The 20,919-nt window shown below is 53.6% G+C and overlaps 1 protein-coding gene and 1 long non-coding RNA gene across 2 annotated transcripts in view; both read left to right on the top strand.

Moving 5' to 3' along the window:
- LOC138768201 (uncharacterized) overlaps positions 1-20,919 on the top strand; it is an 860,246-nt gene that overhangs the window by 627,493 nt on the left and 211,834 nt on the right. The gene's annotated exons all lie outside the window — the stretch shown is intronic.
- IGSF11 (immunoglobulin superfamily member 11) overlaps positions 20,096-20,919 on the top strand; it is a 168,830-nt gene continuing 168,006 nt past the window's right edge. Inside the window, exon 1 of the mRNA XM_069946348.1 lies at positions 20,096-20,324. Coding sequence (XP_069802449.1) covers positions 20,261-20,324 — 64 coding nt within the window. The 5' untranslated portion in view covers positions 20,096-20,260. The remainder of the gene's footprint in view (positions 20,325-20,919) is intronic.

Raw genomic sequence — 20,919 nt, 5'->3', positions numbered from 1 at the left:
GCCAAGCAACACAAGTGTCAGCCATGGGTGCGATGTGCAGCCATTTCTGTCTTTTTGGCTTGTGCATATTTTATGTATTCTGTCCCTTTTTTCATTGTGGCTAGCACTCGTGCTGTGTAAGACCCATGTGATCCAAATTAGCAGGAAGCACCTGTGTACATAAGGGGATGATCTCCTAGTATTCTCCCATTCTACCTGCAGAGGAATGGAGAGAGGTAAGAGCTTGTTCACACTTGTGTTGCTTGGCGTCCACTTTTTCCGCCGGTGGCGCCTGCGGGGTTCGGGGGGACCCTTTAGGGTCTGGTCCTGTGACAATGGGGTTGCAGGGCCATTCGATAGCCCCCCTTCTCTGCTTGCGCATGTTTTGCGGGGATTGTGGTCGCTGACCGGCACAGTGATGTTTTTTGGTTAGGGACTCATGTGTATCAGAAGACCTGCACGTGGTACATGAGGCAATATGGTTTGGCCAAATTATATACTAACTTCTGATGTTGGTTTTAAATGTAGCTGAATAAGCTTTCGTGTCAGCCATGGGTGCGATGTGCAGCCATTTCTGTCTTTTTGGCTTGTGCATATAACTACTATAATACTGCTCCTATATACAAGTGGAAGGCTACGTTCACATGATATGAACACTTCTAAAGTCTTGGCCACTAGGTGTCTCACTTCCCTGCAATCTTCTGTTGACTTAATGTTGTTAGAAAAAATCTAACAGTAAGGGTGCGTTTACACAGAAAGATTTATCTGACAGATTTTGGAAGCCAAAACCAGGAATGGATTTGAAAAGAGGATAGATCCCAGTCTTTCCTTCATGACCTGATCCATGTTTATAGTCTGTTCCTGGTTTTGGCTTCAAAGATCTGTCAGATAAATCTGTCTGTGTAAACGCACCATTAGATCAGGATAGAACAGGATAAGTGGATGTGGGGCTTAGCATGTGCTGTGTGCAGGAGACAGGGAGAGATAGCTAGAGAACCCTTGCGCTGTGGATCTACCAATTGATCCAGTCTTCCTGCTAAAGATGATCCATACTGTTCCTCAAAGGTAAATCAAGGCTTTCCTCTCTTCTCTCACCACCCATAAAGCACAGGGCAGCTGTTCCTTGTGTAAATAGCAGTGTACCAGCTTCTGTATGTCCATAGTGCTGCAGTGTAATCTCCTCTTCCCACTATCTTTAGGTTCATTGCTTAGTGTGACCTCTTCCTTGTGTGTGCTGTTTCTTTAATTTGGAAAACCCAGAGCATCAGTAACCCTCCCCCCACCATCTATAGTAATGTACTGTGTAGCTCATCCCCCAACACATTTCCAGTCTTTTCAGCGCACTTTTGCTAGCAATCTGTCATGACATAGCAGAGAGGAGTATGTGTTGTACTGTGCTGCTGATGTTTCCTGTATTTCTAGTTACATAGCATATTGCAAAGTCAGAGAACGGTAACTCTGTCTATCTTCCTCACATGCTATCTGTAGTGCTGAACTGTGTAAATTATCCCCCAATGCAGCACAGCCTGTTCAGTACACCTTCTCCAGCACTATGTCATGGGATAGCAGAGAGGAGTATGTGCTGCGCTGTAATTAGCCAGGGAAGTAAGTGAAAGAAAGCCCTGTGTGTGTATTACTTGAAATGGGGAATAAGAAGTAGCTCGGCACCATGGGGTAAGAGCGGAATTCACATGGTCAGTAATTTAGAAAGAAACAGAACGGGTCGGTGTAAGAAACTTTGTAATATATCTTATCAGAGCAAAAGGCCTCTTTTTTCCTGTTGTCATTAACCCACCTTGCGTCTCTCCTTTTTCCTAAACTCAACAAGTCATTCACTTCTTAAAGTCTTTCTGAAGATGGATCAGCTCGCTGAGGGATCAGGTTACAGCTGGCCATAGACGTCTACAGTAAAAAGAGGGGCAGAGAGATGGAACTACAGAGAGAGACAGAGGCAGGTAAAACACACAGAGAAGCTGCTGCAAGCACTGGTAAGTGTTACCCCCCCCCCCTTCCAGGATTCACAGCTAATACTGCTCATCGCTGCTCTATAATGTCTTCCATGCTGCTGCTGGTGTACAGAATGTCATTTCATTCCCTGGATATTGTCCCTTTTTTTTTTTTTTTAAACAATGTAACTAGTTAAAAATGATCAACCCAGACTGGATAAAACTGTACCAGCCCCTCAGCTGTAAGAAGTGCTGGGACTGTATTGGATCTGTATACAGGTAAGTATGTTCCATTCTCTGACAGCAGACCGAGCTTTCAGTGATGATATACTACATGTCATGGATTTATTCCTGCAGTCCTATGTAACACTGGAGATAACACAGTCAGCTCTGCTACATCTGCATATACTGGTAATCGATGCAGTGCAGGATTATAATACACGATCCATTATATACTGTATATAGTATTGATCCGAGGGGTGCGGTGCACACAGGGGGCGATGCAGATAACATAGTCAGCTCTGCTACATCTGCATGTACATTAGATATACAGTGGGGAAAAAAAGTATTTAGTCAGTCACCAATAGTGCAAGTTCTCCCACTTAAAAAGATGAGAGGCGTCTGTAATTGACACCATATTAGACCTCAACTATGGGAGACAAAAGAGGAAAACAAATCCAGAAAATCACATTGTCTGATTTTGTAAGAATTTATTAGCAAATTATGGTGGAAAATAAGTATTTGGTCAGTAACAAAATTTCATCTCAATACTTTGTTCTATATCCTTTGTTGGCAATGACGGAGGTCAGACGTTTTCTGTAAGTCTTCCCAAGGTTGGCGCACACTGTTGTTGGTATGTTGGCCCATTCCTCCATGCAGATCCCCTCTAGAGCAGTGATGTTTTGGGGCTGTCGCTTGGCAACACGGACTTTCAACTTCCTCCAAAGGTTTTCTATAGGGTTGAGATGTGGAGACTGGCTAGGCCACTCCAGGACCTGGAAATTCTTCTTACCAAGCCGCTACTTCGTTGCCCTGGCGGTGTGCTTTGGATCATTGTCATGTTGAAAGACTCAGCCACGTTTCATCTTCAATGCCCTTGCTGATGGAAAGAGGTTTGCACTCAAAATCTCACAATACATGGCCCCATTCATTCTTTCATGTACCCGGATCAGTAGTCCTGGCCCCTTTGCAGAGAAACAGCCCCAAAGCCTGATGTTTCCCCCCCCCATGCTTTACAGTAGGTATGGTGTTTAATGGATGCAACTCAGTATTCTTTTTCCTCCAAACACGACAAGTTGTGTTTCTACCAAACAGTTCCACTTTGGTTTCATCAGACCATAGGACATTCTCCCAATACTCTTCTGGATCATCCAAATGCTCTCTAGCAAACTTCAGACGGGCCCGGCCATGTACTGGCTTAAGCAGTGGGACCCGCCTGGCACTGCAGGATCTGAGTCCCTGGCACTGGCGTAGTGTGTTACTGATGGTAGGCTTTGTTACATTGGTCCCAGCTCTCTGCAGTTCATTCACTAGGTCCCCCCGCGTGGTTCTGGGATTTTTGCTCACCGTTCTTGTGATCATTTTGACCCCACGGGGTGAGATTTTGCGTGAAGCCCCAGATCGAGGGAGATTATCAGTGGTCTTGTATGTCTTCCATTTTCTAATTATTGCTCCCACAGTTGATTTCTTCACTCCAAGTTGGTTGTATATATTGCAGATTCAGTCTTCCCAGCCTGGTGCAGGGCTACAATTTTGTTTCTGGTGTCCTTTGACAGCTCTTTGGTCTTCACCATAGTGGAATTTGGAGTCTGACTGTTTGAGGGTGTGTACAGGTGTCTTTTTATACTGATAACAAGTTTAAACAGGTGCCATTACTACAGGTAATGAGTGGAGGGAAGATGAGACTCTTAAAGAAGAAGTTACAGGTCTGCGAGAGCCAGAAATCTTGATTGTTTGTTGGTGACCAAATACATATTTTCCACCATAATTTGCAAATAAATTCTTACAAAATCAGACAATGTGATTTTCTGGATTTGTTTTCTCATTTTGTCTCCCATAGTTGAGGTCTACCTATGATGTAAATTACAGACGCCTCTCATCTTTTTAAGTGGCAGAACTTGCACTATTGGTGACTGACTAAATACTTTTTCCCCCATTGTATTCATGTAGTGACTGGTAATCAATGCAGTGCAGGATTATAATACACAATGCATTATATATACATAGTAGTGATCAGCAGGGTGGGGTGCACACAGGGGGCGCCGCAGATAACATAGTCAGCTCTGCTACTTCTGCATGTATTAGATGTATTCATGTAGTGACTGGTAATCGATGCATTATATATATATATATATATATATATATATATATAGTAGTGATCAGTGGGGTGCACACAGGGGGCGCCACAGGATTACCACCCTCTCTTTGTGCTGTTGCTGCTATTCCGCTCAGGTCACTTTCTTATCTCACGTTCAAGGATCCAAAGTCATTTTCTGCTGTGTATTTTTCCTTCCCGACACTAACAAGAAAACTCCCGTCTAATATATTTTCCTTCCGCTCAGACACTCAAGTATTAAATTGCTGCTTCAGTGACTACTTCAGAGATATTACCCGGACCGGCGGCAGCGGCGGCGTCACCAGCTTCATATATATGCTAATGCTCAGGCCTTCAAATAGTTAATTATAGGTGATTGTCGCCACTCCCCCATCCAATCTCTGCTTAAAGGGAATGGATCACATAGATTTCGTTTTTCTTGCTAATTATAACCAGATACTGATACATAGTGTCTTTCTTGTAAGTTTCTATATTCTAATTGTTGTGTTCTCGTCTAAACAGCAATTAGAGAGATGCCTTACTGCAGCCACATGGATCTGTAGCCGGGAACTGACTAATTGGCTTCTATGGTAGAGTGTTGTGGGCATGCTCTGTGATCTGTGCAGAGATTATAGTGAAGGAAGAGGGAGGAGCTGTGGCTGCACCTATTGTGAATGATGGAGATTCTAATGTGCCCCCTCTGCCCACTACCCTGGCAGATACAAGATACCAATGTGCCCCCTCTGCCCACTACCATGGTAGATATAAGATACTAATGTGCCCCCTCTGCCCACCACCATGGTAGATACAAGATACCAATGTGCCCCCTCTGCCCACTACCATGGTAGATATAAGATACTAATATGCCTCCTCTGCCCACTACCCTGGCAGATACAAGATACCAATGTGCCCCCTCTTCCCACTACACTGGCAGATACAAGATACCAATGTGCCCCCTCTGCCCACTACACTGGCAGATACAAGATACCAATGTGCCCCCTCTGCCCACTACACTGGCAGATACAAGATACCAATGTGCCCCCTCTGCCAACTACACTGGCAGATACAAGATATCAATGTGCCCCCTCTGCCCACTACACTGGCAGATACAAGATATCAATGTGCCCCCTCTGCCCACTACCCATATAGATACACAATACTAATGTGCCACCTCTGCCCACTGCCATGGTAGATATAAGATACTAATGTGCCCCCTCTGCCCACCACCATGGTAGATACAAAATACTAATGTCCCCCCTCTGCCCACTACCCTGGTAGATAGAAGAGACTGTGGCTCCTCTCTGCCCACTACTCTGGTAGATAAGAGACTGTGGCTCCTCTCTGCTCACTACCCTGGTAATGAAGATAGAAGAGACTGTGGCTCCTCTCTGCCCACTACCCTGATAGATAGAAGAGACTGTGGCTTCTCTCTGCCCAGTACCCTGGTAGATAGAAGAGACTGTGGCTTCTCTCTGTCCACTACCCTGGTAGATAGAAGAGACTGTGGCTTCTCTCTGCCCAGTACCCTGGTAGATAGAAGAGACTGTGGCTCCTCTCTGCCCATTACTCTGGTAGACAGAAGAGACTGTGGCTCCTCTCTGCCCACTACCCTGGTAGATAGAAGAGACTGTGGCTCCTCTCTGCTCACTACCCTGGTAATGAAGATAGAAGAGACTGTGGCTCCTCTCTGCCCACTACCCTGGTATATAGAAGAGACTGTGGATTCTCTCTGCCCAGTACCCTGGTAGATAGAAGAGACTGTGGCTTCTCTCTGCCCACTACCCTGGTACTGTAGAGAGAAGAGACTGTGGCTCCTCTCTGCCCACTACCCTGGTAGATAGAAGAGACTGTGGCTCCTCTCTGCCCTCTACCCTGGTAGATAGAAGAGACTGTGGCTTCTCTCTGCCCACTACCCTGGTACTGTAGAGAGAAGAGACTGTGGCTCCTCTCTGCCCACTACCCTGGTAGATAGAAGAGACTGTGGCTCCTCTCTGCCCACTACACTGGTAGATAGAAGAGACTGTGGCTCCTCTCTGCCCACTACCCTGGTAGATAGAAGAGACTGTGGCTCCTCTCTGCCCACTACCCTGGTAGATAGAAGAGACTGTGGCTCCTCTCTGCCCACTACCCTAGTAGATAGAAGAGACTGTGGCTCCTCTCTGCCCACTACCCTGGTACTGTAGATAGATAGAAGAGACTGTGGCTCCTCTCTGCCCACTACCCTGGTAGATAGAAGAGACTGTGGCTCCTCTCTGCTCACTACCCTGGTAGATAGAAGAGACTGAGGCTCCTCTCTGCCCACTACCCTGGTAGATAGAAGAGACTGTGGCTCCTCTCTGCCCATAAGCCCATTGATGATCCAGCTCTTCTCTCTTCTGCCGGAGACGCCGCTGTCCCTGGTGCTGAATGTCTCTCTATAGGATGTCACCATTGGGATCTGTGTCTCTGACACTATCTCATTCACTTTACAAGTATATTGAATATACAATTCAGCACCTCTGACACTGTTAGATGGAAACTGTCAGCAAGCTGCTGTTGAATGATCTTTGATCTGTGCCCGCTACTACTTAGTGATTCGGAAAATACACTATATAGAAAAGTGTGAACAGTTTGGGTTCAGCCCAGTATGACTATGTCTCAATGACCTCTTAGCCCATAGCAGTAGGTGTGCACAGTCTAACCTGCTGACAGTCTCCTGTTAGTGTCTAACGGTTTAAAAGGGGGCCAGGTTGGAGAAGGGTTAGGTGCTAGGGAGGAGAAAGATGGGGAATCAAAGAGAAGAAAGAGATAAAATGCCAGGATGTAAAATGAAAAAAACTAAGGGGAGAAAGATAAAGGGCCAGGGAGGAGGAGGAGAAAGAGGAGAAAGAGGAGAGAACCCAGGGAGGAGAAGCCAAGGAGGAGAAAGAGAAGAGAACCCAGGGGGGAGGAGCCAAGGAGGAGAAAGAGGAGAGAACCGAGGAAGGAGGAGCCAAGGAGGAGAAAGAGGAGAGAACCCAGGGGGGAGGAGCCAAGGAGGAGAAAGAGGAGAGAACCCAGGGAGGAGGAGCCAAGGAGGAGAAAGAGGAGAGATCCCAGGGAGGAGGAGCCAAGGAGGAGAAAGAGAGGAGAACCAAGGGAGGAGGAGCCAAGGAAGAGAAAGAGGAGAGAGCCCAGGGAGGAGGAGGAGCAAGGAGGAGAAAGAGGAGAGAACCCAGGGAGGAGGAGGAGAAAAAGGAGAAAGAGGAGAGAACCCAGGGAGGAGAAGCCAAGGAGGAGAAAGAGAAGAGAACCCAGGGAGGAGGAGCCAAGGAGGAGAAAGAGGAGAGAACCCAGGGAGGAGGAGCCAAGGAGGAGAAAGAGAAGAGAAACCAGGGAGGAGGAGCCAAGGAGGAGAAAGAGAAGAGAACCCAGGGAGGAGGAGCCAAAGAGGAGAAAGAGAAGAGAACCCAGGGAGGAGAAGCCAAGAACAGAAAGAGGAGAGAACCCAGGGAGGAAGGAGCCAAGGAGGAGAAAGAGGAGAGAACCCAGGGAGGAGGAGCCAAGGAGGAGAAAGATGAGAGAATCCAGGGAGGAGGAGGAGCAAGGAGGAGAAAGAGGAGAGAATCCAGGAAGGAGGAGCCAAGGAGGAGAAAGAGGAGAGAACCCAGGGAGGAGGAGCCAAGGACGAGAAAGAGGAGAGAACCGAGGAAGGAGGAGCCAAGGAGGAGAAAGAGGAGAGAACCCAGGGAGGAGGAGGAGCAAGGAGAAGAAAGAGGAGAGAACCCAGGGAGGAGGAGGAGAAAGAGGAGAGAACCCAGGGAGGAGAAGCCAAGGAGGAGAAAGAGAAGAGAACACAGGGGGGAGGAGCCAAGGAGGAGAAAGAGGAGAGAACCGAGGAAGGAGGAGTCAAGGAGGAGAAAGAGGAGAGAACCCAGGGAGGAGGAGGAGCAAGGAGGAGAAAGAGGAGAGAACCCAGGGAGGAGGAGCAAGGAGGAAAAAGAGGAGAGAACCCAGGGAGGAGGAGCCAAGGAGGAGAAAGAGGAAAGAACCCAGGGAGGAGGAGCCAAGGAGGAGAAAGAGGAGAGAACCCAGGGAGGAGGAGCCAAGGAGGAGAAAGAGGAGAGAACCCAGGGAGGAGGAGCCAAGGAGGAGAAAGAGGAGGGAACCCAGGGAGGAGGAGCCAAGGAGGAGAAAGAGGAAAGAATCCAGGGAGGAGGAGCCAAGGAGGAGAAAGAGGAGAGAACCCAGGGAGGAAGGAGCCAAGGAGGAGAAAGATGAGAGAATCCAGGGAGGAGGAGCCAAGGAGGATAAAGAGGAGAGAATCCAGGGAAGAGGAGCCAAGGAGGATAAAGAGGAGAGAATCCAGGAAGGAGGAGCCAAGGAGTAGAAAGAGGAGAGAATCCAGGAAGGAGGAGCCAAGGAGTAGAAAGACAAGAGAACCCAGGGAGGAGGAGCCAAGGAGGAGAAAGAGAAGAGAACCCAGGGAGGAGGAGCAGCAAGGAGGAGAAAGAGGAGAGAACCCAGGAAGGAGGAGCCAAGGAGGAGAAAGAGAAGAGAACCCAGGGAGGAGCAGCAGCAAGGAGGAGAAAGATGAGAGAATCCAGGGAGGAGGAGGAGCAAGGAGGAGAAAGAGGAGAGAATCCAGGAAGGAGGAGCCAAGGAGGAGAAAGAGGAGAGAATCCAGGGAGGAGGAGAAGCCAAGGTGGAGAAAGAAGAGAGAACCCAGGGAGGAGGAGCCAAGGAGGAGAAAGAGGAGAGAACCAAGGGAGGAAGAGCCAAGGAGGAGAAAGAAGAGAGAACCCAGGGAGGAGGAGCCAAGGAGGAGAAAGAGGAGAGAACCCAGGGAGGAGGAGCAAGGAGGAGAAAGAGGAAAGAACCCAGGGAGGAGGAGGAGCACGGAGGAGAAAGAGGAGAGAACCCAGGGAGGAGGAGGAGCAAGGAGGAGAAAGAGGAGAGAACCCAGGGAGGAGGAGGAGCAAGGAGGAGAAAGAGGAGAGAACCCAGGAAGGAGGAGGAGCAAGGAGGAGAAAGAGGAGAGAACCCAGGGAGGAGGAGCCAAGGAGGAGAAAGAGGAGAACCCAGGGAGGAGGAGCCAAGGAGGAGAAAGAGCATAGAACCCAGGGAGGAGGGGCCAAGGAGGAGAAAGATGAGAAAATCCAGGGAGGAGGAGGAGCAAGGAGGAGAGAATCCAGGAAGGAGGAGCCAAGGAGGAGAAAGAGGAGAGAATCCAGGTAGGAGGAGAAGCCAAGGAGGAGAAAGAGGAGAGAACCCAGGGAGGAGGAGAAGTCAAGGAGGAGAAAGATGAGAGAACCCAGGGAGGAGGAGAAGTCAAGGAGGAGAAAGAGGAGAGAACCCAGGGAGGAGGAGAAGTCAAGGAGGAGAAAGAGGAGAGAACCCAGGGAGGAGGAGCCAAGGAGGAGAAAGAGGAGAGAAACCAGGGAGGAGGAGCCAAGGAGGAGTAAGAGGAGAGAACCCAGGGAGGAGGAGGAGCAAGGAGGAGAAAGAGAAGAGAATCCAGAAGGGAGGAGCCAAGGAAGAGAAAGAGAAGAGAACCCAGGGAGGAGGAGGAGCACGGAGGAGAAAGAGGAGAGAACCCAGGGAGGAGGAGCCAAGAAGGAGAAAGAGGAGAGAACCCAGGGAGGAGGAGCCAAGGAGGAGAAAGAGAAAATAACCCAGGGAGGAGGAGCCAAGGAGGAGAAAGAGCAGAGAACCCAGGGAGGAGGGGCCAAGGAGGAGAAAGATGAGAGAATCCAGGGAGGAGGAGGAGCAAGGAGGAGAAAGAGGAGAGAATCCAGGAAGGAGGAGCCAAGGAGGAAAAAGAGAAGAGAATCCAGGGAGGAGGAGAAGCAAGGAGGAGAAAGAGGAGAGAAACCAGGGAGGAGGAGGAGCAAGGAGGAGAAAGAGGAGAGAACCCAGGGAGGAGGAGCCAAGGAGGAGAAAGAGGAGAGAACCCAGGGAGGAGGAGCCAACAAGGAGAAAGAGGAGAGAACCAAGGGAGGAGGAGCCAAGGAGGAGAATGAGGAGAGAACCCAGGGAGGAGGAGGAGCAAAGAGGAGAAAGAAGAGAGAGCCCAGGGAGGAGGAGGAGCAAAGGAGGAGAAAGAGGAGAGAACCCAGGGAGGAGGAGCAAGGAGGAGAAAGAGAAGAGAATCCAGAAGGGAGGAGCCAAGGAAGAGAAAGAGAAGAGAATCCAGGGAGGAGGAGGAGCAAGGAGGAGAAAAAGGAGAGAACCCAGGGAGGAGGAGGAGCAAGGAGGAGAAAGAGGAGAGAACCCAGGGAGGAGGAGGAGAAAGAGGAGAGAACCCAGGGAGGAGGAGCCAAGGAGGAGAAAGAGGAGAACCCAGGGAGGAGGAGCCAAGGAGGAGAAAGAGCAGAGAACCCAGGGAGGAGGGGCCAAGGAGGAGAAAGATGAGAAAATCCAGGGAGGAGGAGGAGCAAGGAGGAGAAAGAGGAGAGAATCCAGGAAGGAGGAGCCAAGGAGGAGAAAGAGGAGAGAATCCAGGGAGGAGGAGAAGCCAAGGAGGAGAAAGAGGAGAGAACCCAGGGAGGAGGAGCCAAGGAGGAGAAAGAGGAGAGAACCCAGGGAGGAGGAGCCAACAAGGAGAAAGAGGAGAGAACCCAGGGAGGAGGAGCCAAGGAGGAGTAAGAGGAGAGAACCCAGGGAGGAGGAGGACCAAGGAGGAGAAAGAGAAGAGAATCCAGAAGGGAGGAGCCAAGGAAGAGAAAGAGAAGAGAATCCAGGGAGGAGGAGGAGCAAGGAGGAGAAAGAGGAAAGAATCCAGGGAGGAGGAGGAGCAAGGAGGAGAAAGAGGAGAGAACTCAGGGAGGAGGAGCCAAGAAGGAGAAAGAGGAGAGAACCCAGGGAGGAGGAGCCAAGGAGGAGAAAGAGAAAAGAACCCAGGGAGGAGGAGCCAAGGAGGAGAAAGAGCAGAGAACCCAGGGAGGAGGGGCCAAGGAGGAGAAAGATGAGAGAATCCAGGGAGGAGGAGGAGCAAGGAGGAGAAAGAGGAGAGAATCCAGGAAGGAGGAGCCAAGGAGGAAAAAGAGAAGAGAATCCAGTGAGGAGGAGAAGCAAGGAGGAGAAAGAGGAGAGAAACCAGGGAGGAGGAGGAGCAAGGAGGAGAAAGAGGAGAGAACCCAGGGAGGAGGAGCCAAGGAGGAGAAAGAGGAGAGAACCCAGGGAGGAGGAGCCAAGAAGGAGAAAGAGGAGAGAACCCAGGGAGGAGGAGCCAAGGAAGAGAATGAGGAGAGAACCCAGGGAGGAGGAGGAGCAAGGAGGAGAAAGAGGAGAGAGCCCAGGGAGGAGGAGGAGCCAAGTAGGAGAAAGAGGAGAGAATCCAGGGAGGAGGAGGAGCCAAGGAGGAGAAAAATGAGAGAATCCAGGGAGGAGGCAAGGAGCCAGAGAGAACAAATATGAGGAGCCAGGGAGAAGGATAAGGGGCCAGGGAGGAAAAGGCAGATGAGCCAGAAGAAGAAACATATGAGGAGCAAATGAGGAAAGAAAAGTATGAATCCAGGGAGAAGAAGGATAAGGATCCAGGGAGAAGGATAAAGCAGACTGGTGTGTGATGAAGAGCCAGGGAGGAGAATGAGGAGCAAAGGAGAAGAAGGCTAAGAAGCAGGGAGTAGAGGGATGGGAAGCCAGAGAGAAAATAATGAGAAGCCAGGAAGGAGGATGAAAATGAGGAGGAGAAAGGCAGGAGAAGGATTAGGACCAGGGAGGAGAAAGACGGAGGAGACAGCTGAGAAATCAGAGAAGAAGGATGAGGAGCCAGAAAGTGAAAAGTTTAGGAGCAAGGGAGGAGAAAGTTGAGGAGCCAATGAGAAAAAGGATGAGGAGCCCATGGAGAAGGCTGATATACAAGGGGGAGGATGATGAGCAGGAAGGGGAAGGATGAGGAGCCAGAAAGGAGAAGGGTAAGGAGCCAGAGAGAAGATGTATGAGGAGAAAGGGAGGAGAAGGATGAGGAGCAAGGGAGGAAAAGGCTGAGGAGTCAGGATAGAGAAGGATGAGGAGCCAGGGAGGAGAAGGATGAGGAGCCAGGATGGAGAAGGATGAGGAGCCAGGGAGGAGAAGGATGAGGAGCCAGGGAGGAGATGGATGAGAAGTCAGGATGGAGAAGGATGAGGAGCCAGGGAGGAGAAGGATGAGGAGCCAAGGAAGAGAAGGATGAGGAGCCAGGGAGGAGAAGGATGAGGAGCCAGGGAGGAGAAGGATGAGGAGCCAGGATGGAGAAGGATGAGGAGCAAGGGAGGAAAAGGCTGAGGAGTCAGGGAGGAGAAGAATTAGGAGCCAAGATGGAGAAGGATGAGGAGCCAAGATGGAGAAGGATGAGGAGCCAGGATGGAGAAGGATGAGGAGCCAGGATGAAGAAGGATGAGGAGCCAGGGAGGAAAAGGATGAGGAGCCAGGGAGGAGAAGGATAAGGAGCCAGGGAGGAGAAGGATGAGAAGTCAGGATGGAGAAGGATGAGGAGCCAGGGAGGAGAAGGATGAGGAGCCAAGGAAGAGAAGGATGAGGAGCCAGGGAGGAGAAGGATGAGAAGTCAGGATGGAGAAGGATGAGGAGCCAGGGAGGAAAAGGATGAGGAGCCAGGGAGGAGAAGGATGAGGAGCCAGGATGGAGAAGGATGAGGAGCCAGGATGAAGAAGGATGAGGAGCCAGGATGAAGAAGGATGAGGAGCCAGGATGAAGAAGGATGAGGAGCCAGGATGGAGAAGGATGAGGAGCACGGGAGGAAAAGGATAAGGAGCCAGGGAGGAGAAGGATGAGGAGCCAGGATGGAGAAGGATGAGGAGCATGGGAGGAAAAGGATAAGGAGCCAGGATGAAGAAGGATGAGGAGCCAGGATGGAGAAGGATGAGGAGCCAGGATGGAGAAGGATGAGGAGCCAGGGAGGAAAAGGATGAGGAGCCAGGATGGAGAAGGATGAGGAGCCAGGGAGGAAAAGGATGAGGAGCCAGGGAGGAAAAGGATGAGGAGCCAGGGAGGAGAAGGATGAGGAGCCAGGGAGGAGAAGGATGAGGAGCCAAGGAAGAGAAGGATGAGGAGCCAGGGAGGAGAAGGATGAGGAGCCAGGGAGGAGAAGGATGAGAAGTCAGGATGGAGAAGGATGAGGAGCCAGGGAGGAGAAGGATGAGGAGCAAGGGAGGAGAAGGATGAGGAGACAGGATGGAGAAGGATGAGGAGCCAGGATGAAGAAGGATGAGGAGCCAGGGAGGAGAAGGATAAGGAGCCAGGGAGGAGAAGGATGAGGAGCCAGGGAGGAGAAGGATGAGGAGCATGGGAGGAGGATGAGAAGCCAGGGAGGAGAAGGATGAGGAGCCAGGATGGAGAAGGATGAGGAGCCAGGGAGGAGAAGGATGAGAAGTCAGGATGGAGAAGGATGAGGAGCCAGGGAGGAGAAGGATGAGGAGCCAAGGAAAAGAAGGATGAGGAGCCAGGGAGGAGAAGGATGAGGAGCCAGGTTGGAAAAGGATGAGGAGCCAGGGAGGAAAAGGATGATGAGCCAGGGTGGAGAAGGATGAGGAGCCAGGGTGGAGAAGGATGAGGAGCCAGGGTGGAGAAGGACGAGGAGCCAGGGAGGAGAAGGACGAGGAGCCAGGATGGAGAAGGACGAGGAGCCAGGATGGAGAAGGATGAGGAGCCAGGGAGGAGAAGGATGAGGAGCCAGGGAGGAGAATGGATGAGAAGTCAGGATGGAGAAGGATGAGGAGCCAGGGAGGAGAAGGATGAGAAGTCAGGATGGAGAAGGATGAGTAGCCAGGGAGGAGAAGGATGAGGAGCCAAGGAAGAGAAGGATGAGGAGCCAGGGAGGAGAAGGATGAGGAGCCAGGATGGAGAAGGATGAGGAGCCAGGGAGGAGAAGGATAAGGAGCCAGGGAGGAAAAGGATGAGGAGCAAGGATGGAGAAGGATGAGGAGCCAGGATGAAGAAGGATGAGGAGCCAGGGAGGAGAAGGATGAGGAGCATGGGAGGAAAAGGATGAGGAGCCAGGGAGGAGAAGGATGAGGAGCCAGGGAGGAGAAGGATGAGGAGCCAGGGAGGAGAAGGATGAGGAGCCAGGGAGGAGAAGGATGAGGAGCATGGGAGGAGGATGAGGAGCCAGGGAGGAGAAGGATGAGGAGCCAGGGTGGAGAAGGATGAGGCGCCAGGGAGGAGAAGGATGAGGAGCCAGGATGGAGAAGGATGAGGAGCCAGGGAGGAGAAGGATGAGGAGCCAGGGAGGAGAAGGATGAGGAGCCAGGGAGGAGAAGGATGAGGAGCCAGGATGGAGAAGGATGAGGAGCCAGGATGGAGAAGGATGAGGAGCCAGGGAGGAGAAGGATGAGGAGCATGGGAGGAGAAGGATGAGGAGCCAGGGAGGAGAAGGATGAGGAGCCAGGGAGGAGAAGGATGAGGAGCCAGGGAGGAGAAGGATGAGGAGCCAGGATGGAGAAGGATGAGGAGCCAGGGAGGAGAAGGATGAGGAGCCAGGATGAAGAAGGATGAAGAGCCAGGGAGGAGAAGGATGAGTAGCCAGGGAGGAGAAGGATGAGGAGCCAGGATGGAGAAGGATGAGGAGCCAGGGAGGAGAAGGATGAGGAGCCAGGGAGGAGAAGGATGAGGAGCCAGGGAGGAGAAGGATGAGGAGCCAGGATGGAGAAGGATGAGGAGCCAGGATGGAGAAGGATGAGGAGCCAGGGAGGAGAAGGATGAGGAGCATGGGATGAGAAGGATGAGGAGCCAGGGAGGAGAAGGATGAGAAGTCAGGATGGAGAAGGATGAGGAGCCAGGGAGGAGAAGGATGAGGAGCCAAGGAAGAGAAGGATGAGGAGCCAGGGAGGAGAAGGATGAGGAGCCAGGGAGGAGAAGGATGAGGAGCCAGGATGGAGAAGGATGAGGAGCCAGGATGGAGAAGGATGAGGAGCCAGGGAGGAGAAGGATGAGGAGCCAGGGAGGAGAAGGATGAGGAGCCAAGGAAGAGAAGGATGAGGAGCCAGGGAGGAGAAGGATGAGGAGCCAGGATGGAGAAGGATGAGGAGCCAGGGAGGAGAAGGATAAGGAGCCAGGATGGAGAAGGATGAGGAGCCAGGATGAAGAAGGATGAGGAGCCAGGGAGGAGAAGGATGAGGAGCATGGGAGGAAAAGGATGAGGAGCATGGGAGGAAAAGGATGAGGAGCCAGGGAGGAGAAGGATGAGGAGCCAGGGAGGAGAAGGATGAGGAGCCAGGGAGGAGAAGGATGAGGAGCCAGGGAGGAGAAGGATGAGGAGCCAGGGAGGAGAAGGATGAGGAGCATGGGAGGAGGATGAGGAGCCAGGGAGGAGAAGGATGAGGAGCCAGGGTGGAGAAGGATGAGGAGCCAGGGAGGAGAAGGATGAGGAGCCAGGATGGAGAAGGATGAGGAGCCAGGGAGGAGAAGGATGAGGAGCCAGGGAGGAGAAGGATGAGGAGCCAGGGAGGAGAAGGATGAGGAGCCAGGATGGAGAAGGATGAGGAGCCAGGATGGAGAAGGATGAGGAGCCAGGGAGGAGAAGGATGAGGAGCATGGGAGGAGAAGGATGAGGAGCCAGGGAGGAGAAGGATGAGGAGCCAGGGAGGAGAAGGATGAGGAGCCAGGGAGGAGAAGGATGAGGAGCCAGGATGAAGAAGGATGAAGAGCCAGGGAGGAGAAGGATGAGTAGCCAGGGAGGAGAAGGATGAGGAGCCAGGGAGGAGAAGGATGAGGAGCCAGGATGAAGAAGGATGAAGAGCCAGGGAGGAGAAGGATGAGGAGCCAGGATGGAGAAGGATGAGGAGCCAGGGAGGAGATGGATGAGAAGTCAGGATGGAGAAGGATGAGGAGCCAGGGAGGAGAAGGACGAGGAGCCAGGGAGGAGAAGGATGAGGAGCCAGGGAGGAGAAGGATGAGGAGCCAGGGAGGAGAAGGATGAGGAGCCAGGGAGGAGAAGGATGAGGAGCCAGGATGGAGAAGGATGAGGAGCCAGGATGGAGAAGGATGAGGAGCCAGGGAGGAGAAGGATGAGGAGCATGGGAGGAGAAGGATGAGGAGCCAGGGAGGAGAAGGATGAGGAGCAAGGGAGGAGAAGGATGGTGAGCTAGAGAGGAGAAGGATGTGCCAAGGCGAAGTGTGGTGTCCTACCACAGGTATTACTGCTATATACATCCTTCGCAAAAGACTGTACTTATTGTACTTATGTGGTGATGAAAGTCGTTCTAAAGTTTCGCCACTAGATTTTACTCTATTAGTTATGTGTATTTGAAAGCTGGCCAGCTGAAGTGTATAAAGGGTTATTGTTTCTTTGTATGTCACATGAATCTGTAGACCAATAGGAATCTGTTCTTCTTCTATTCTATTGCACTTCTCACCCACTCACAGCGCACCTTAGATCCCCTGGGAGACGGGAAGAGTAGGTCAGTCTTAGCTAGAACCCTGTATGGGTAGGAAGCAAGACAAGACACAGCTCACAGTTTTCTACTCAGTAACGCTACATGAGACTACTGCACTGTTAAACCCCTTTTTAGGAGAGGATAGGTCAGAGACAACCAGAACCCACGCCGTGGATAAGGAGAGGTAACAGTGCAGGACAGTATCCACAACAAAGCCACAGAAACTAGAAACTGATCCAGACAGAGCAAAGTTGCAGTAAGCCTAGGAACTCTGTCTCAGAGCGTGGTTGTCAGCAGGAAATCCTCAGCATTCCGCTCATCCCAGGTAACAAGGTCTGGGGCCTGTGTCACCCCCTAGGAAGGTTCAGCCGAGTCTCGTGGGCATAAGGTGGTGTGACGACTAATCAACGGTCAATACACAGGCACAGGTGTTCTCTTCTTCTTCTAAGTATTCTTCTACCTCATCCTCCAGCATCCCGGCAGAGCACAGTACTACTTGGGTTGGGACTCTCACGGCATCCTCCCCTCTGCTACTCTGCTTCTTTGTATCACTCAATACACTACTCAGTCGGGACGACTATATCCTACACTACATTCCTACTACAGATTCGGTTACTATATTGCCAAATATTCATCTGGAACTATTGTCAAGTGTATTACAAAGTGCTTTACCAAGAGACACCTCATAACCGTGTAACCTTGCCACAAGCACGTATCTTCTTAGTAAAACAAGATTATTTAAGTTAGAGACTTTGGGATCTTTTGCTTTCCACCAACACAGCACACACCGCAACCTTGGGACACTTCCCCTTTCTGTGGGTGGCGGTTCCTACATTCTGGGAGGGTCACTATACGCTCTGGCCATCCGTGAGCACACTAAGCCAAGGGACCCCGTAGCAGCCTGGCAGGACACTGACCACAGAGGAAAAGGGTACAACCAGTCTTGTCAACTAAAAGCAAGTGTGCCATCACACCTGTGTGCCTACCCGGCACTGGCGTCACAAAGTAACACTCCAAGGTCCGGCTGTATCTCGGCAACCTTCCCGGCGTGGAGTCACACCTGATCACCTAGCAAGTGACCGGCCGACCATCTAATATAACATCACCCCGGGGGTGCACCACAGGAGGATGAAGAACAAGGGAGCAGAAGGCTGAGGAGTCAGGACAGAAAAGGATGAGGAACCAGAAAACCTTTTACAATGTGCAGAAACCCTGTAAAATATACTGAAAGCCATCTGTAATGTTCAGCACGCCTCATCTCCTATGCAGAGCACCCCATCTTCTGTGCACAGCACCCTGTCTCCTATGCAGAGCACCCCATCTTCTGTGCACAGCACCCTGTCTCCTATGCAGAGCACTGCGTCTCCTGTGCTGAGCATCCCGTCTCCTGTGCAGAGCACCCCGTCTCCTGTGCTGAGCACCCCGTCTCCTGTGCAGTGCACCCCGTCTCCTGTGCTGAGCACCCCGTCTCCTGTGCTGAGCACCCAGTCTCCTGTGCTGAGCACCCCCTCTCCTGTGCAGAGCACCCCCTCTCCTGTGCAGTGCACCCCGTCTCCTGTGCTGAGCACCCCGTCTCCTGTGCAGAGCACCCCGTCTCCTGTGCTGAGCACCCAGTCTCCTGTGCTGAGCACCCAGTCTCCTGTGCAGAGCACCCCGGCTCCCGTGCTGGGCACCCCGTCTCCCGTGCAGAGCACCCCGTCTCCTGTGCAGAGCACCCCGTCTCCTGTGCTGAGCACCCCGTCTCCTGTGCAGAGCACCCCCTCTCCTGTGCAGAGCTCTGTGTATACAGTCCAGGACATCCTGCATGCAGTGGGAAGTGCCCACATTGTAGCCAGCAGCGCTCCCTGTATATAGGGCCCTGTCCTCCAAGCAGAGCACCCTGCACCCACCCTCTATGCAGAGCACCCTGCACCCACCCTCTATGCAGAGCACCCTGCACCCGTCCTCCATGCAGAGCACCCTGCACCCACCCGTCCTCCATGCAGAGCACCCTGCACCCACCCGTCCTCCATGCAGAGCACCCTGCACCCGCCCGTCCTCCATGCAGAGCACCCTGCACCCGCCCGTCCTCCATGCAGAGCACCCTGCACCCGCCCGTCCTATATGCAGAGCACCCTGCACCCACCCGTCCTATATGCAGAGCACCCTGCACCCACCCGTCCTATATGCAGAGCACCCTGCACCCACCCGTCCTATATGCAGAGCACCCTGCACCCACCCGTCCTATATGCAGAGCACCCTGCACCCACCCGTCCTATATGCAGAGCACCCTGCACCCGCCCGTTCTCCATGCAGAGCACCCTGCACCCACCCGTCCTCCATGCAGAGCACCCTGCACCCGCCCGTCCTCCATGCAGAGCACCCTGCACCCGCCCGTCCTATATGCAGAGCACCCTGCACCCACCCGTCCTATATGCAGAGCACCCTGCACCCGCCCGTCCTATATGCAGAGCACCCTGCACCCGCCCGTCCTCCATGCAGAGCACCCTGCACCCACCCGTCCTATATGCAGAGCACCCTGCACCCACCCGTCCTATATGCAGAGCACCCTGCACCCACCCGTCCTATATGCAGAGCACCCTGCACCCGCCCGTCCTATATGCAGAGCACCCTGCACCCGCCCGTCCTCCATGCAGAGCACCCTGCACCCGCCCGTCCTCCATGCAGAGCACCCTGCACCCGCCCGTCCTCCATGCAGAGCACCCTGCACCCGCCCGTCCTCCCTGTCCCACACCCGCCCGGTGACCCGGTCTCCGCAGCCTCCCGCGCCCGCTGCCGCATCCCTCAGCTCACAGCTGCAGTTATCACATCTCACCGGCAGAGGGCGCCGTAACTCACGGTATAAGAATAATCGCATCCTGAGCCCCGGCCGTCCGGGCAGGCGGGGGTGGCGGCGTCCCCGGGTTGCTCGGAGACGGCTCTGTCAATGGAGAGAGAGGGGGAGAAGGAGGGAACACGTGTCGAGCGGACACTCCGGAGACAGCAGTGCCCAGCACCGGGCCGGAGTGCCGGTTCTCTGCTCCCCGTGTATGGCAAGGATCAGCCCGGAGCCCGCCAGGACCGGAGCCGCTGTCTGTACCCCAGCTGCCAAGGGTTAATCGTGTGCATGCCCAGCCGCAGCCCTGCAGGGGTTAATCCCTGTGCCCCCTGACTCTCCTGGCCGGCAGCCCCCCTCTCTGTGCCCGCTGCCCCCCACTCTGTGCCCCCCGCTGCCCCCCGGCTCTGTGCCCCCCGCAGCCCCCCGCACTGTGCCCGCTGCCCCCCACTCTGGGCCCCCCGGCTCTGTGCCCGCAGCCCCCCACTCTGGGCCCCCCGGCTCTGTGCCCGCAGCCCCCCACTCTGTGCCCCCCGCTGCCCCCCGGCTCTGTGCCCCCCGCTGCCCCCCGCTCTGTGCCCGCAGTCCTCCTGGCAGTGATCTCCTCCCTTGGCACAGCCTGGTGCCCTGCGGCCGGGTGTAGTGTGGCCCCCGCAGTGGCCCCCAGCTGGCTCCTGTGCGCATCCTCCCTGGAGTTGGTGCAGGATCCTCCTCGCTCCGGGATTCCAGGGATCCGGTGGATCGCAGCCCATGCCCTGGCCGGTACCGGGAGGCTCGGCACCCATGCGCCCGGGACTGCGCCGCTGACTGCCGCCACTGGATATAGGAGACTTGGAGTTTCCCGAGACCCCCGGGCACCGGTGCCCCCTGCAGGATGAGGAGGAGGACGGGACCGTGGGGGATCTGCCTGGTGCTGGGCGCCGTGACGGCTCTGAGAGGTGAGTGATGCCCAATGTCTGCTGCCCGGTGCCCAGTGTCTGCTGCCCGGTGCTCAGTGTCTGCTGCCCGGTGCCCAGTGTCTGCTGCCCGGTGCCCAATGTCTGCTGCCCGGTGCCCAGTGTCTGCTGCCCGGTGCCCAATGTCTGCTGCCCGGTGCCCAGTGTCTGCTGCCCGGTGCCCAATGTCTGCTGCCCGGTGCCCAATGTCTGCTGCCCGGTGCCCAGTGTCTGCTGCCCGGTGCCCAGTGTCTGCTGCCCGGTGCTCAGTGTCTGCTGCCCGGTGCTCAGTGTCTGCTGCCCGGTGCCCAGTGTCTGCTGCCCGGTGCCCAATGTCTGCTGCCCGGTGCCCAGTGTCTGCTGCCCGGTGCCCAGTGTCTGCTGCCCGGTGCCCAATGTCTGCTGCCCGGTGCCCAGTGTCTGCTGCCCGGTGCCCAGTGTCTGCTGCCCGGTGCTCAATGTCTGCTGCCCGGTGCCCAGTGTCTGCTGCCCGGTGCCCAATGTCTGCTGCCCGGTGCCCAGTGTCTGCTGCCCGGTGCCCAGTGTCTGCTGCCCGGTGCTCAATGTCTGCTGCTTTCTGGGAGCTGCGGGAGTATCT

This window comes from Dendropsophus ebraccatus, chromosome 11 (genome assembly GCF_027789765.1).
Source record: "Dendropsophus ebraccatus isolate aDenEbr1 chromosome 11, aDenEbr1.pat, whole genome shotgun sequence".
Taxonomy (NCBI): Eukaryota; Metazoa; Chordata; class Amphibia; order Anura; family Hylidae; genus Dendropsophus; species Dendropsophus ebraccatus.
The sequence above is the reverse complement of the archived record's forward strand: the minus strand, read 5'-3'. Positions and strand labels throughout refer to the sequence as shown.